The 17,473-nt window shown below is 37.3% G+C and overlaps 1 protein-coding gene across 3 annotated transcripts in view; it reads right to left on the bottom strand.

Annotated features, from left to right (window-relative positions):
* LOC108674850 (DNA topoisomerase 2-binding protein 1) overlaps nt 1–17,473 on the bottom strand; it is a 26,445-nt gene that overhangs the window by 7,093 nt on the left and 1,879 nt on the right. For 2 of the 3 annotated variants that reach the window (XM_018162829.2, XM_018162831.2), the window contains exons 2-15: nt 8,264–8,474; nt 7,285–7,436; nt 6,680–6,923; nt 6,223–6,439; nt 5,785–5,997; nt 5,096–5,233; nt 4,339–4,418; nt 3,696–4,140; nt 3,425–3,511; nt 2,955–3,166; nt 2,146–2,300; nt 1,450–1,557; nt 950–1,089; nt 86–331 (exon numbers count right to left, since the gene is read on the bottom strand). In XM_018162829.2, coding sequence (XP_018018318.1) covers nt 86–331; nt 950–1,089; nt 1,450–1,557; nt 2,146–2,300; nt 2,955–3,166; nt 3,425–3,511; nt 3,696–4,140; nt 4,339–4,418; nt 5,096–5,233; nt 5,785–5,997; nt 6,223–6,439; nt 6,680–6,923; nt 7,285–7,436; nt 8,264–8,416 — 2,590 coding nt within the window. In that variant the 5' untranslated portion in view covers nt 8,417–8,474. The remainder of the gene's footprint in view (nt 1–85; nt 332–949; nt 1,090–1,449; nt 1,558–2,145; nt 2,301–2,954; nt 3,167–3,424; nt 3,512–3,695; nt 4,141–4,338; nt 4,419–5,095; nt 5,234–5,784; nt 5,998–6,222; nt 6,440–6,679; nt 6,924–7,284; nt 7,437–8,263; nt 8,475–17,473) is intronic. The other variant, XM_018162830.2, reaches the window with a different exon arrangement.

Below are 17,473 nucleotides of genomic sequence, written 5' to 3'. Positions count from 1 at the left end.
GTTTCATCATATCAGTTTTAAAACATGATTTAAACAGGAAGAGCAACGAGGGGTTCAAGTATCATCAAGAGTTCATTACACGCACATTTTTGCAGAGTCTCGCTATCAGGCGTGCGAATGGCTGAAGGTGTAGTAGGCTTGCCGGGGGTAGTGTACAGCACACGACTGAGTTGAGGATCCCCCTTACTGGTGCTGCCCTTGGTGGAGCTCTCAGCCCTGAGCGAGGCCACGCGGCCGGGGGTGTAGGGCGTGGCAGCTATCATGGACGAGTCGTTGAGGCGGTCCATCAGGAGGTCTCTGGACGAGGGAGTGCAGCGCGCGATGTGCTGCTCTGTAGCACGGATGGTACAGTTCAAGTTGGATTAGGATGTACATGTTGCTCTGCAGCACCATTGTTTGGGTTGAACATGGATTATAATGTGCATATTGCTCTGAAGTTCAAATTTTTCTTGCATTATGAAATACAATCACAAAATAGAAGTCACAATTAGTTAGAAAATAGTTTTTTTAGATTCCCTCATGAATGCAGCAAATTTGCAAATGAATAATTATGTTCAATTTTTGTGAAAACCTGACAATGAGAAAACCAATCTAAGTCTCAAATGAGTAATTAGCGTAAATAAATATCATTTAGGTTTTGAGTTGAAGTTTCGAGTGATAGACTTTACAAATAAAGTGCAAGGGAAAGAGTTCCAATAAGAACTATCCATCAGACTACTCATTAATATCGTAGATGAAAACAATATAATTTCTCCCATAATCAGCACAGTGTTGGGCATCAAAAGTGTATCGAGGGCTAGCAGCATAGGACTTGTCTTCAACTGACATGGCTTAAGAAAATAGTTTCTGCTGTCCCTTAGGGGTACACAATAACTTTTGAGATCCAGCAATAACACAAATGTTTCAGTAAGTTAATTATAAGATAAACCAATAGTAGTTAAGCACGCACTCAAATATCCCTGCAGGAGCTGCAGGGCAGGGAGCGCGTGATGCTCTTCTTCCCTGGCCACGTGAGGCTCTTCAGGCACCTTGCGTCCAGCTTGGGCGCACGCTAGCAGCCAGTCGCGCGTCACGGCAGGGATGCCCCACCTGAACAATAATGGTAATTTTCACTCGCAGATTCAGAAATAAAACCGGTCAAATTACATACATTATCTCAACCCAAAATAAGAAAACACAAATCTTTTGTTCTCCTGTGTCATCACCAAGAAGAAAACCATACTTCATTACAGGAAAAATCATTTCTTTGCAATTTACACCATTAAGAACAAAACCTTACTTCAATAAAGAAGAAATCATGTTTTTGCAGCTATAACTACGACGAAGAATGCCTTTTATCAATGTAAGAGTATATTATCATTTAGTTGCAGTCTCAACCAAAAAGGAAATCTTTCATCATTATAGAAGAAATAATTTCTTTCCAGTTCAACTCTGTATTCTCGCGCAAACCTGACAGAGGCCTGATGCTTGTCACCACCACCGGAGGAGCAGATGAGGTGGGTGCAGCGTTTCACTCCTTTGGCGTTGTTGTCTTTTCGGGAGAACATCTCTTGGACACTGAAATGGGTAATGGGTTAATAGTCTCATTGACAAAATATTACATTAAAGCACGTTTCTTTTAAAGCACTATCTTAGAATACAAGATGCAAGGAGAATTCTTTGATCACATTGTCTCATCGAAATGCAAGCCATTGCAGTGAGTTGAATAGCAGCAAGTGATGTAATAAACCTCAGTCAAAGACAGAAGCTGCTCAGACCCATGTCAGAGTCTTTGGCTGGAACATAATCATCAATATATGCGTCCACCTTCATCATACATACGGAACGGCTTCATTCAACAGCAGTAATTTATTCAGATTACTCTTATTGTAGTATGCATTAAATTACCCCTTTCAGAGACTCAAATCTTCGTATTTTACTTGATTGCAATCTAAAATATCTGCATCAAGTCAATTCGAAACGAATGGAATAAGAGGTCCTTTTTATCCCTTAATTTCTTTATTTTATCCCTTGATTTCTTTATTTTATCCCTTGATTTCTTTATTTTATCCCTTGATTTCTTATTTTATCCTTCAATTTCTTATATTATCCCGTAATTTCTCAATTGAAGAGTCATCAGTCGTGGATACAAGAAGCTGTACTAACTGAGCGCCAAGCCGCTGAGCTAAGTGCGAGATAAACTGTCGCTCGCGCCCAGTGTAGACGGACACGGTGAGCACAACGTCGTCCAGGGGGCGTGCAGCCTCCACTTCAGGGGGCAGCACCAGAGGCAGGTGCTGGTATTGCAGCTCAACAACTTGCTGTGAGAACCAAGTACAAACTTCAATTGTATGCAAAAGTAATATTTGTGTGTAGATAATAGTGTAAAAAATTTTTATGAATGTCGCATTAAAAATATTTGTGTATGCCCATAAAAGTGTACAAATTTTAATTAATGTTGTTTTGAAAATTTAAATAACATTCAAAAAGTAGCATCAATAAAATAAGTTATCATTTTTTATTGTAGAACGTAATAAGAAGGCAGCACAAGATTTCACAAATCTTGAATTTAACTTTATTAGCCTGTAATTCTTGGTTGGAATTGGGTGCTTGCCGAAATCAGGTCAAGGCCTTTAGATCATTCATCCACGCAGCATACAAATCTTTTACAAACTAAAAAAACGAAATAAAACTTCACAACGCACTCGGCAGCAAAAAAATTCAATTAACAAGTGTTCACTATAATTTTAATAGACTAGAACATTCAATTATGTCACAATTCTAAAAACTGAAACAATGTAGCAAATGTACCAGCACAGGCCATTTACTGCTTTCTTCCCAAATTTAATGGCTATAAATATCGGCACTGTGACATGTTTTTATAATATGATTTGTACAGCATAGTATAGTTTAGTATTTTATATTAGAGTACTAGGGTTCGTAGTATATTATAGAATATTCTACACACAACGCACCCCCTCAGTTGAGCAGTCCTCGACGAAGACGTGCGTGACGTGATGCATAGCGTGGGCGAGGAACACGCCCTCGCCAGTCACGTTGACGATGTTGTAGTCAATGTGGGCTGAGGAGGCTACAGGTGCAACGACTCGCCCGCCCATCGCCTCCACGGAGTCTTTGAGCTCTTGCAGTACTTCTTCTTCGTAGCCCGACACCGCGAACGTCAGACCTGATGATAACGATAGCAATAACTTCACGTGATAAGGCAAGTTACACAGAAAAATTCAATAATATAAATCAAAGTAGATCAGGGGTTAGCAGCAGAATAAGAGTGAATATATTCATCAGTGCATCAGGCTAATGCCAGTTACAACTATTAGGCTTACGGTAATTGCAATCAACATATTCTCACGATCTGGTTGTTACATTCTTTTTCTGCAACATTCCGACTGCCGCCAACACGACATATGCTGATCGTAATGCGTACCAACAAAAATAGGAGGCAAAGATACTTCTGAACCCGCCATGGAAGAGGCACAGGATTGCCGCAACTCAGGGCGTGCTCGCGATGTTCCTGAATATGCAAATTACGGAATGTAAAAAAAAAACGAATGTAAAAAAAGTTAAAAATTTTTTAACCAAAATAACATTCAATATGATTGAAATTTGTCCTGAACACCCAGATTTGTAACGCTTGATGAATAAAAAACTTCCTAGAAACTAAACTACGTTGCTCGTTTACCATTACATGAACAAACCTGATAAAGAAGGAGCCTTCTTTGCACCAGGAAGTTCGTCACTGCCGTCGCCAGGTAAAGGTCTCTTCCGATTGACATTGGAACTATTAAAATCATTTTCCCTGTTGTTCAGGTCAAGCGTGGTGTCATTAAAGGCTGTGAATTTTGGAGGCATCTTCGGTATAAAATTCTCATTGAAGTCGAAGCAGACAAATGGCGTCTCTTCCACAGGTCTGCCGCTTTTAGCACTTTCAACAAGCCAAGCAGCTGATACCAGATAAGGTTTCTCGCTCCATGCCTTGACTTTAAAAAGTGTGTCGCCCTGGAAGCTGCCCATGATGATGTGTGTAACGGTCTCGGTGAGTTGATTGAAACGCGTAGCTCCTCCTGCATTCAAAAGCTTGCGGAGCTTCTCTGCTCTCCCGCCTTGAGCTGCAGTGGCTTCAGCCCAGCCTGACAGATACACCTGCGAAGAGAAAAATGCAATAATGCGGCCAGCTCACGTACTTCAAACTAGAAAACAAAGGAAGCAAATTACTTTCCATCAACTATTTCCTTAACGAAATTACAACTTTTCCAACTCTTGAAATAAGAACTAATTTCGTTAGTATATTAAATTTGAGTTCCTAAGTAGTTGATTATATATAACTATTCTAGCCCACACCTTGCAGCCGTCAAGAAATAGCTCGCTGTTGCATGTGTCTGCTGTAGAGAGCCCGTCTAAGGCACTGATGCCAGCCATGACTGAAAAATAGTTATACTTAAATTTGTGCCATTGATGATGTTAATTCTGACCTACGATGGAGGCAACGACTGACAAGTAGCATTTGCTGAACCTCTCAGCCTGATTGTAGCTGGCATATGGAAAAATTTGAATTTTTCAATCATCAAGTAAAACATAAGTAAGGCTCATACTTCTTGAATTACACATTTTTTAGTACAAAACTTTAATTTGTAAATTTAAGGCCAAAATCGTAATGCTAAGAGCTTTGGAATGATAATTTCAGGTGGTGATAAATGAGCCCAAACATATGAGAAGCCATGAAATAAGTCAAGATCAAATGGAAACAGGGCTTTCTTTCTGTGGCATAAATACTGGAATATTTTATTTGCACGCCTCAAAATGCTAATGTGATGATAATGTAGATATCTATTTTGTTGACATTATTCCAAATTTTTTGAACAGCATCATACTTTACTAATTAAATTTGACTCAACACAAATCTATCAACCCTGAATAAAGTCAATGTCAATGGTATCTTTTCTAGTTTTCTATTGGGCTTCAGAGGTATGAACATGAAGAATAAGGCTTCAATGTTAACTGCAAGTTTAATTTTGTAAAGAATTCCAATTTAAATTAGAAAATTGAATGGAACCATACAACATAGAATGGAAAAGCTCATTTCTAACTGCGTACTGACTAGTAGCATTAGACATGGAGGAGTGGGAGGCTGCGTTTGTGAGAGTCTCGTTGAAGCTCACTGTGGGGTCGAGCGCAGGAGCTCCTATCAATGTGCTGTTGGCAATGGTGCTGCATAGCGACACGTCCGGTGGCAACACTGCAAACCAGAAAATGAATGCACATTATATGGCAACACTGCAAACCAGAAAATGAATGCACATTATATGGCAACACTCAACCAGAAAATGAATATGTATCGTATGGTGTGTGTCAATCTCGACCAGGCAATAAATGTGCATTAAATGGCTACACAGTAGAGCAGACAGTATATGTGGATTAATGGCAACGCTGTAAACCAGGCAATGAATGTGCAATAAATGACTGAATCTAAACCACACAATGAATGCACATTGCATTGAATGGCAACACAGTAAACTAGACAACAAATGTGGGTAAAACAGTAACACTCACAGCGATGATAATGAGAAAATTATTCTAGCATTGCACTTCACTTCTGATGTGGGTAATGATGAATGAGACTGATGAAACATAGAAATCAATATAGTTCATAGTAATAGGCACTCTCTGTTGGGCCCAGCCAGAAATAGTTTTGAGGGAGAGGCTTTTACAATAGTTATTTTACACCAAAATTAAATTCCACATCATGCACATACGTATCACCATACACATACTGAAAACAAAGCTCACTTTTGGTTTCCTTTGTAGGAGTGGAGGCGTCGCGTTTTATTTTGTACAGGGTGACGTCAAGCGCGTAGTTTGCTTGCACGCAGTCATAAATGTAGTCAGGAGTCACCACTGGCACTTTCCAGCGCACGGCACTGACGTATTTATCGCTGTTGGTGGTTGTTGTCACCAGCAGAGTGGACTTGCCCATCTCTAGTTGTGGCGAATATTGTCCTCCTGAGACACAACAAAATGCATCCAATTTAATGCAAATAATTAACGTAAATGATATTGTTTTAGTCAATAACAAGTTTGACTCACTCATCTATATATAAAGGATTATTTTTTAGTATTGAATCTCAGCCCTTGAGAAACTAGGGGCTGTCAGCTACACTTCATCAGGAGAAAAACAAGACAAATACAATAAAATAATATAGGGTAATTCAAGCAAAATATAATTACCATTTTCTTCAACCAGATTCTTAATAGCAATTTTGTCCTTCTTGGGCAGCTGAGACACACAAATGCAATGGGTCATGAAGACCGGGCACACATGGCTCAGGAACTTGTGGTCAGTGGCTATGATGCCTTCGTCTGAGGAAGACGTGCCGCCCATCACGTCCCATACAGCCATCACCCAACTTGGTTTCATTACAGGCAGCTCTCGCTCTTGTGCAACCTGAGCAATTAATGCAATACATGTCAAAGTTTTGTAAAGTTCAGAATTACAGAAACATTAACACTCTCGATAATAGTTATTACCTCAGCTAGTACTACATGCGTGAATGATACCTCTACTATATACCTAATAATTCATAAGAAAAATAATGCATAGCAATATTCAGAAGCAATGCATGCTCACAGACCTCATCTCAGCCTAGAGGCCTTTCAAGATAACAGTAAACAGAGTAAGACTTGCCCTGTATTTTGGTGACTGTACAGTGTCAGCTACAAGATGTGTCACACTGGCACTGAAATCATTGACATAATGACCAGCCATGTACTGGATGAGGTTTTTTATTTTATCACGCAGCATCTTGTTGAGTCCAGTGCAAGTGACAACAATATTGTGCATTGCCATGTTGTGCATGGGCTGCAGGTACTCAGGGATTGCCAGCTTGTGCATAAAGCAGTAAGTCAGGCACCGAGGACCAATCACTCTGCTGAGGACATCAGAACAATTTTTAACTTGAAATGAAGTGGATTAAAAAATCTAAATAAATTCATTCACTCAAATAATTCATGCTCATCTGAATATTCTGAAAAATTTATAAACTTATATGTATAGCGCATACATAATAGTATTGTATCAGCATTTGAATAAACTACATTTTAATGTTCTGCAACAGGTTATGAATGACTGAGTATGAGGTACAAATTAAAAAGAAAAGTTTTTTCTATTATATTAATCAATTACAACTGTCGAATAAGAAAAATTTTTGGAGCAACTTCCAAGCAGTTTTTAGAAACCCAATAATGAAATATATATAGTCTAAATGTTCAATGAAGTTATGCATTACTCACACACACTTGGAGTTGCAGAGCATTGCTGCATGGTTGAAGGCTTTGCCTTCAAATGGGTCCAAGACAAAAATGTCTCTCTTGCCTGCATTGCTGACAGAGAGAAATTCTGACTCTGAGATCCACTCAGGCCCACATTCCTGTTCCTCACACAGCTGAAAAGTACACATAAGACGTATTGATTTGAAAAACAACCATTACACAAAGAAGGCATAGGAAAAAGTTTCAAAGTCCAGGGATTCTTATGATATGCAAATGGTTGAAAAGGCCACCTCCTATCCTTCAGCTTCTCAAGTTATCAAATTAAAATCATGTTCACATGTTGTGAATATAATGCCTTGATAATAAATATTCAGTCTAGTTCAGAAATTTTTAATATTCCAGTCATCCATATTACAGATATATAAATCTCAATGTATCAAAATTCCCTTACATTTTTAATAAATTAATCCCACCAAATGGAGCAACTTGAGACATATTTTTTTTACCTAAACCAAACACATTTTCAATGATGGTAAATGCATGCAAACCAAGGCAAGCAATTTCTGTGTGCAGCATAAAATGTTGGTCATTCTTGCAATAAATACCTACAAGAAAATACAAAACAAATATACTAACACAATTCTATTTTTATGTCCTAAAATAACCCTATTAACAGTAAGATTGTCATTGGATTCATCTTCATGATCATCACTCAACTGAAAAAAGTCATTCAGAATAATTATTTATTAGTCGGAATTAATTACTTAACTACCAGAGAAATATGGCTTAAAATGATGCATGGTTAACTTATTACTTTCATTTCACTAAAACTGCATCCCCAATTCTCCAGAAGGAAAACATTAGACAGAAGAATTACTTTCAGATGTTCTAGTAGGTGAATTTATCTATGGTTTTGCACCATTGACGGTAAAATTCAGATACACAATAGCAATAACCTGATTTAAAGATACATTCCTTGATATTTCTGTCCAACACTTACCTGGAAGGCAGCCAGCAGTATACTTGGACAAGTCTCAGGTGAGTGGCCATCAGTGAGAATGAATCTAAGATTCACTGACTCACACTGGGACAGTAACGTCTGCTGAAAGGTGCTCCCTTCATCTAATTCACTAATTTCTGTATGACTTTCCATTGAAGATCATAAATGACATTCAATGATTTTTATATAAAAGGGCAAGTGGCAATTTGTTCTGTAAGGAAACATAATAATGAACATTGAACACAAGTTCCCACACCATGCAAATACTGCTTTTCAGTATTGCAGATTGGCAATGAACAAGTATAGGTATACCTACTACAAAAGAGTTTATTCACACCTGTGGCTATTGAGGCTGTGGTTATGGTTAAGCTGATGAATTTCAAGCTCATCTGTTGCAATGATCAACTGATGAGCAGGCCATGGCCAGTTATACTTGAAAGTTATGATGCAGCTCAAGGAAAAAGGTTGACTAAATTTATAAATTTTTATTCTGATTCATGGTCCAATAAATTTTGATGATGATTTTTAATTGCTTTCAGCTTAATACAAACAATATTATGCATAGAAATAAATTGTTAACTTCTGCCCTATTTTACAAAAGTTAATCACAATAAATGTTGCCAGTAACATTTTAACTTGAAAACCGAAGCTGTAATAACTTATTGAAACTGTAAGATTAAATATTATACCATCAACTGGGGCTACTTGGGACAATTTCAAACGTTTTTCATTCATAACTTCTTACCATGAAACATTTCATAAACAAGTTTAGGCTCATTTCAAAGCTCTTTGCAAGGGCTATTGCAGGGCTTCTCCAAAAAAATTCCATATGCTATTTGTAAGGTGCTAGAAGCAAAAAAAAGTGTCCTGAGTAGCCCCCTTGAATGGGGCTACTTGGGACACTTGCAATAAAACTTAATTTTAAAACATTTGAAGCATGCAGAGTGTACTCATCCATTACTAACAGTACTCTGAAGTCCTCCTCTTTCATTGTAGATGATGTAGAGGAAGAATAAATGAGATTTTATGTGATTTTTACTTGTTTTTCCTTTATTGATATGATACATTACATTAAATGATATGATACATATACATTAATTAGGTACCATATTATTGATGCAATATTACCATATCCATGAACAGGCCATTGAGCATTTCAACTACCTTGTCCACTGCAAGCTTCATATCATCAGCTTTTTAGCATTTTTTCTGCATCTGTAAGCTTACAGGACGGCTTGTAATTTCACACAATTTTAATTGGGTTAAGTGAATTTACTATAAAAAAAAGATTGTGAAAAACATACCTGAAACAGAAAGGAATGTTTTAGTGACAACTCTATAAGTGAATTTTTTTCACTGAGCGAGGTAAATGTAATCAATATTCTTCGTTGTTAGTCAATTTTTTTCTTAACTGGAGCATTTGCTGAGGTTCTACTGTAAATGTGTTTTTGGGGATGTCCCAAATAGCTCTGGGGGGGGGGTGTCCCAAGTAGCCCTGCCGTGCAGAAATGGCCACCATTTTTTTGGGATTGAGGTATGTAAATTCTGCAAATCAAGTTTTCATGCTGACACTTGTCTGCAACTTTTTTCGAAGCAAAAATTTTTAATACGGCAAATATTTTTTTTACTACAGAGTACAGACCTTAGCAGAAGTAACTTTTCAAAATATCATTTTTCACAATTTTTTTCAGGAATTTTTCAAAGCTGGTAAATGTAGTATTTTTTAACTTCCTTTATAATACATAGATAGGAAAAATGTTGACGTTTACGCCACTATATTTTGTTTTGCAATATTCCAATTAGTTTGGCTACTAAAACAGTTTTACGCCATGTCGGAGGACTGTCCCAAGTTACCCCGCCTGTCCCGAGTAGCCCCGGTTGATGGTAATTAATGTATATGGTAATATCACATCAATAATATGGTAATGAATGTATATGGTAATAACAAATCAATACAGGAAAAACAAGTAAAACTCACAGAAAATGTCATTTATTCTACCTCTACATCATCTACAATGAAAGAGGAGGACTTCAGAGTAATTTTAGTAATGGATGAGTACACTCTGCATGCTTCAAATGTTTTAAAATTAAGTTTTATTCCAAGTGTCCCAAGTAGCCCTGTTCAACGGGGCTACTTGGGACACTTTTTTTGCTTCTGGCACCTTACGAATAGCTTATGGACATTTTTTGGAGAAGCCATGTGATAGCCCTTGCAAAGAGCTTTAAAATGAGCCTAAACTTGTTTATGAAATATTTCATGGTAAAAAGTTATGAATGAAAAACGTTCAAAATTGTCCCGAGTAGCCCCGGTTGACGGTAATGTATGGATAGGGTAATATTATATCAATGAAGAAAAACCAAGTAAAAATCACAGAAAATTTTATTTATTCTACATTTACATCATCTAGAAAGGAAGAGGAAGACTTCAGATTTCAGAGTACTGTTAGTCTGTTAGTAATAGATGAGTACACTCTGCATGCTTCAAATGTTCAAAATTGAATTTTATTTCAGGTGTCCCTTTTTACCCCATTTCCAGATTAGGAATTCAGGAGCCTTTTATATTGCATCTAGCACCTTACAAATGGGCCAATGGCATATGGAATTTTTTTGGGAGATGCCATAAGATAGCCCTTGCAAAGAAAGACCTTTAAAATGAGCCCAAATTTGTTTATGAAATGTTTCATGGTAAGAAGTTGTTAACAAAAAATGCTCAAAACCGTCCCTTTTTACCCCATTTGACGGACAATGACGGTACCACTTTGGACTTTAGAGTCAACGTGTTAAAGTCACTTAAAGCGTCGCAACCTTCATTCTTGATTCTTTCAAGTGCAACTTTTAACCTTCCTATTTTACAACACTTCTCCAGACTCCAGTTCTCTTTACCTGCTTCATTTCTTGTTGTTTGTTTGACCGTCTCACTCACACTCTAGTGTCTGTCTGTACCGTAAAATGGGGTTACTTTGACCGGCGGGGTAACTTTGACCACTTTTTGTTTTTTTAACAAAAAACCCCAAAACTCGAAAACGATTTGACATAGAAAAATTTTGTCAATGGCCATCAAAGGCCTAATACTGAGGCTACGTAACACAATAGTGAATAGAAAGATTTAAAAAATTTGCATATCTAATAGGTTAAAAAGTTAATAATGTGACCCACGAAAAAGAGCTATTATTTAAAGCCTGTCAGAGTACCCTCTCCAATTTTTTTATTTTTTTGGTAAAATAACTCCAGGTTTTGATGCATTGTAGTAGAACTCTTCTAGTTACATATGCAAAAGACAAAATTTTAGGAAAATGTCATAGTTTGCAAATGGGGGGCGCCATGGTGAAATTCCAGCATTTGTATGGTAACATTGTTCATCGCAATAGCTCCCCCGTTCTTTTTTTGTCGACGGGGGGTAGGTTCAAGAGGTCTCCACAGAGAAGGAGGTGCAACCAGGGAATTGGCGGTTGCGCTATTCTCTCCACTGAAGGTATGACTAAGAACAAAAACCTGATAGAGATAACAGGAATAAGTTCTTACCAACCTATAACAGCGAGAATACCTATTCCAAACCTAATTTCCTACATATACGAGGCGTGCTTTAAAATAAGTTCCACAGGCTGCCGCTGGCGCTAGAATCATTTCTATGTGCGGCTAGGTCATGAGGCAGGCTGTTTGATTCCCTGACTCTAATCCCTTACCAGCAAGCCTCCCTGCGCCGCTTGATCATGCCGCAGAGGGCGTCAGTGGTTGTGCTTTCTCTTGCGTCTCCCACCAACTGCGAGTTGCGGTCTGTTACACGTTTCTTGGCAGCTGAGAAAAAATAAATGAAAGAAATTCACGAAAAATTTTGTCAAGTGTATGGAGAAGAGTGTATGAGCTCCGGGATAGTGCGTAGATGAGTCAGGGACTTTGAAAATGGCCAAACTGACGCCGTGCATGGACGCCCGCTGCCGCCACGACGACGCCCGCTGCTGCTGGTGGTCTGCTGTGAGCTTTTTTGTACCCATCTTGCATAGACCTTTGAATCAACTAAATTTTCAGGCAAAATCTTGTCAATTGTTTTTTTCCAAACTCAAAAATTTTTCACACAGCTCTTAAACTGTAATCATTCTATCTTCAAGCATTACCGCTTCAAACTTGGCAATTGTTACGTCAGAAACCGATGGCCGCCCAGCACGGCCGTCAGTTCGGCCGTCGTTGAGGACGTCAGTTCGGCCATTTTCAAAGTCCCTGACTCATTTACGCACCATCCTGGAGCTCATACACTATTCTCCATACACTTGACAAAAGTTCTTCGTGAATTTAATTCACTGATTTCTTCTCAGCTGCCAAGAAACGAGTAACAGACCGCAACTCGCAGCTGGCAGGAGATGCAAGAGGAAGCACAACCACTGACGCACTCTGGGGCAAGATCAAGCGTCGCAGGGAGGCTGGCAGGTAAGGGATTAGAGTTGGGGAATCAAACAGCCTGCCTCTATGGGCTAGCCACGCATAGAAATGATTCTAGTGCCAGCGGCAGCCGGTGGAATCGATTTTAAAAAACACGTCTCGTACAGGCAACAAATAATGTTTAGTTTAGGGACATGCAGATATATAATTTTGCTAGCCTCAGCAAAAAAAAAAAGAAATTTTTGATTCGTTTCAACATTCTACAGCTCTCACTACGTGTCCTGTAAGAACATAAAACCTATGACAGTCATAAATCAGCATTAAGCTGACAGAGTAGGCCTGCCATTTGAGATCCCGCCTTGGTGAGATGCGTTTGGAGTACTCCCACACAAGCTCCCCTCCTCCAGATGGTCAACTGCTTACAGCACACCTGCAAATTCAAAAGTCTGTCAATTCACGCTACATAACACTGCTACTTTCCAATGCCAAATAAACCTATCAAAACACATGGAAAATAAAATACTTAAAAAAACTTTAAAAAACACGTTTTTCGTGTGGACTAAAAAGTAGAAAATAAATTATGGTTCGCCCCAAAAAAACGTGTGTCGGGCAGTTTTATGATTAAAGCGAAAAGCACACAACACTTAAATTTTGAAAATTTGATGGTGAACGTACAGCCCGACCCACGTTTTTTTGGGGCGAACCATAATTTATTTTCTACTTTTTAGTCCACACGAAAAACGTGTTTTTTAAAGTTTTTTTAAGTATTTTATTTTCTACTTTTTAGTACACAAGAAAAACGATTAAGACTTGATTAAGTATGACCTGACGTACGTATCGATGATACGCAGCGTCAGCGCCTGCTCGTCTATAACGTGAGCGCCCGCACGTCATACTATATATATATCAATCAGAAGTGGGCTAATTTTCGTTGTCAATGTTAACAACAAACAAACAAACAAACAAACAAACGCGAAGCTAAGCTAAGAAAAACGTGTTAAAAAGAGCATGGGTCAAAGGCACTGAAAATACTACACATGATTTACAGCCCATTCAATGCATGTGGAACTTCTAACATTTGAAACAAGTATATACATACATTTAAGATTTTGCCTGACATTATTCAACAAGTCTCATTGCAGATTTAGATTTTAGGCTATCATGTCCGCTGTTGTATTCCAAACAATCGCTGCTTGAGTAGCAAAGGGTAACAATACTGAGTTTGCAGGTTTTTCACTACTTGAAAAAATGTTTCCATCATGATTTTCTCCTTAGATAGAAAGGGATTGTGCTTGCCCATCTTACAGTATTCACTGTAAGCATTTGTGTGCAGATGCTGGAGATGGTGCACTAGGTTGCTATAAGTTGTTTTATTGTATCTAATTTTTTTCTAATCAAATTTGCAACTACAGACTGCCTCTAATCTATTACTACCAGATATTTCTCTAACATCAGAGTAAGCAAATTATTCTGCATATGCTGTCAATAATGCTGATTAGTGATTATAATTACATGCATGAAAATATTATTTTTACTTACCTTGACTTTGAGTTTGAGAAAAGGAGAGGTACTCTAGTCTCTAACTCTGAGTGACTGCACTATGCAGTGCGAATGTGACACTGACAGACTCACAGACACAGAGACAGTGGCGACACAGCCGACACTGAGTCACTGACAGCGACACAACTGCTGTCTACTGACACAGTTCGGGAATGGGGGTTTAGACAGTCCTTCAGGCTTCAGCAGTCAGCACTGCAAAAATAACATTAATTACTAATTTTGACCACACTCAACAGCTGGTTGCCACAAGTATGTTCAAGTTCATTACTACTGAGGTCTGAGAGAGTTAAAGTTTTCTCTCTGTCTCTCATGTCACTGTCAGAGACTTGTCTAGATGTCTCTTGCTTCAGTTCTGTCTCAACTCTCAAATCTCTCAGACTCTCAAAATACCATTCCATTTGAATGATTAAATTTTGATTTCACTGCCTTAATTAAAAAAAATCAATAATTTAATTGTTGACTAAATACTAATTATTCATTAAATAATTACCGTACTAATAATAGCATAATGAATTTAAAAAAAAATTGATAAATTAAAATATGTAAATAAATTTATTATTTATTTTGCTATTGCTTATTTATTTATATAATGGATTTAAATCTGATCAAGCAATAAATTTTAAATATAATTAATTATTATAATTAATAGAATAATTATTATTATTATACATTTTTAAATTATTATCGAATCATAATTCAATAATAGTTTATAATTATTACTGAAATTGCATTATCCAAAGGACCAAATCCAATACATACACATAATTTTGACTGAGAAATTCATTTAGCCTAGCCTACATACGAATACGACTCTACAAGATAAGAACATAAGATGGTCCAAGTGACAAGTCTACGATACGATTGAAAGAGTGATAAGACAATAAATTACAAGGCACAAGCACAAGGCGATAATAAAATAAACCATTTTCATATAAATTTGAATTAAATATTTCATCAAGTATTACTTACTTCGAAAGTTTGAAGTACAAGACCACGAGACTCCGAGACGACTCACTCGAAGAGAAGCCAGCCGTCACCGAGTGATTAAACAGCCGGGAGCAGGCACATTATATTTGAAAAATTCAGCAGCAGCCAGTAGCCACTGGTAACTTTGAGTTCGATATTAAGTATTGTTACTAGTAACTCACTTGTTAGTTGTTACTAGTAGGTTGCTAGGTAAAACGTAGGATGGTAGGATAAAAGACACATGTTACAAGACAATCTCTAGATGGAATGCCAAAAAATATAGATGTCGGGCACTATAAACAAAGGAAGATCGAATGTAGAGAATCAACACTTTCACGTGATGCAAACTTCAAACACTATTTGATTTTCATTTAAAATGCTAAATATACATGAAAAAATTATTTTAATGACAAGTTTTGAATGCTTGAATTTATTTTATTTCTTTAGTTATATTTTAGTCCTTCAATACTGAAAGGATTTACTTCAATTTTGGAATATAATTAGTTAGTATCAAATATCAATACACTGCAGTAGAGATTATCACAGATTTGAACATTATTCTGTTTTCAATTTAAACGAATAAACCATTTTTTTCAAGTTTAAGAAACCTAATAACTCACAAGTCATTGAAGGACATGAGTTGTTAGGGCACTTTAAAAATGTGTTTTTCTTCGTTTTAATTGAAAACGAAGTAATGTAAAAATCTGTACTACATTAATTTACTTATTATTTGTAAGATTGTAATTACTGACGGTAAAATATCATATGAGCAATGATGGATTTGGATTTGTTGCGTGGTGATACAGTGACACTGAAAAGAACGACATTTTCAGAGTCAGGCCTTCACAACGGCCATCAGCCAGGCATCACATATTCATTTGTTAGTAAGAAGGACTAAGAAAGGGAAACTATTAACAGCAAAGAGGTTGTGAAACTACCAAGTGCGCAGGCGAGTTTGCTGAAGTGTCGATCCGGTTGAGAAAGTTCGTTTTAGGGCCTAGGGGTATGGTAGCAAGGTGAAAAGGAAATTAAGAGGAAAATTCATATGGTTTATTATTGCTATATCTCAGTTTTTGCCTGTGTAACTTTACATTTATATTAATTTAGTGATATTGTTTTGAGAGTTTGAACCATATTTTAGAATCGGAATTTGGTACCATATACAAATTGGAATCGGGAAGAATTTTTGAAAGTTTTAAACATAAATGAGAGATAAAACTTTAAATGAGACTAAATGAGATCAACCAGAGATTAGGTCAAACAATAAACTACTGAAATAAAATTCAGTTTGATTTTTTCATTAACAATAACTAGAGGTTTGGGATAAAGTAAATTTTGCTAGGGTAGTTTCGATACAGCCAAGTAAACATGAGCGTTCATGTACAGCAAGTGATATTCAAGGTGACGTTTTCGATGTTTTAAACATTAAATCTGTCTTTAAGGCACAGTTTAAATCATCCTGTCGTACTTTATTACTACTTTTCGTTTTTTATTACGTTTTTTACACATATTAAGTGCTTTATCTGCTCCTAAGCTTGCTAAACTAATTATTAAAACTTTGCATACATGATCAGCAAAAGGGAAGTCTGTCAAAGTAATTATAAGTTCACCCTCCAATATTTAAACTTAGAAAAGGAGTTACATCAAACGAAGGGTCAAATACGATAGATGATGAATTTTTCTATAAAGAACAGTGTCCGTTTTTAGATAATAATAATTTTTTCTCAATTTAAATGATGTTGAAAGACTGAAGAACCCTCATTATACATTTTTTGAGTTTTTCGAGTCCACTGGACGAGCGATGGTGCAGCCGGAAGTTAGACCAGTTGAACACTGTTTACCACTGAGTGAGGGTGTGTGGGCCGTTCCTCCTTCTTGGGTACTGCGTTCAGAGACTCCATATGACGTTGGTCATTTATAATGACCTTTGAATTGCACAATGGGGGGCGCCGCCCTCCAATGGGGGAACTTTGACCACCTGATGGCAGCCGTGACGGGGTAACATTGACCGGCTTGGAAATTAAGTTAAAATTACCATAGATACCTATATAACATATTTTATGTTTGATACACCTATTAATGTTTTTTTCTTCATGTTTCAGACCCTACAGAGTCTTATATATGGTAATTATAACTTAATTTTCAAACCGGTCTATGTTACCCCGTCACGGCTGTCATTAGGGTAAACGCGGTATATTCCGACATCGTAGGTAATTCCGTCACCTCTCCAGCTTTTCCTTTATATTAAGCTTTGTTTTAGTTCCATGCGTTCATTGATGGTTGAAATGGTGACGTCATACATTTGCGTGT

Source organism: Hyalella azteca, unplaced genomic scaffold, assembly GCF_000764305.2.
Source record: "Hyalella azteca isolate HAZT.00-mixed unplaced genomic scaffold, Hazt_2.0.2 contig111, whole genome shotgun sequence".
Taxonomy (NCBI): domain Eukaryota; kingdom Metazoa; phylum Arthropoda; class Malacostraca; order Amphipoda; family Hyalellidae; genus Hyalella; species Hyalella azteca.
The sequence above is the reverse complement of the archived record's forward strand: the minus strand, read 5'-3'. Positions and strand labels throughout refer to the sequence as shown.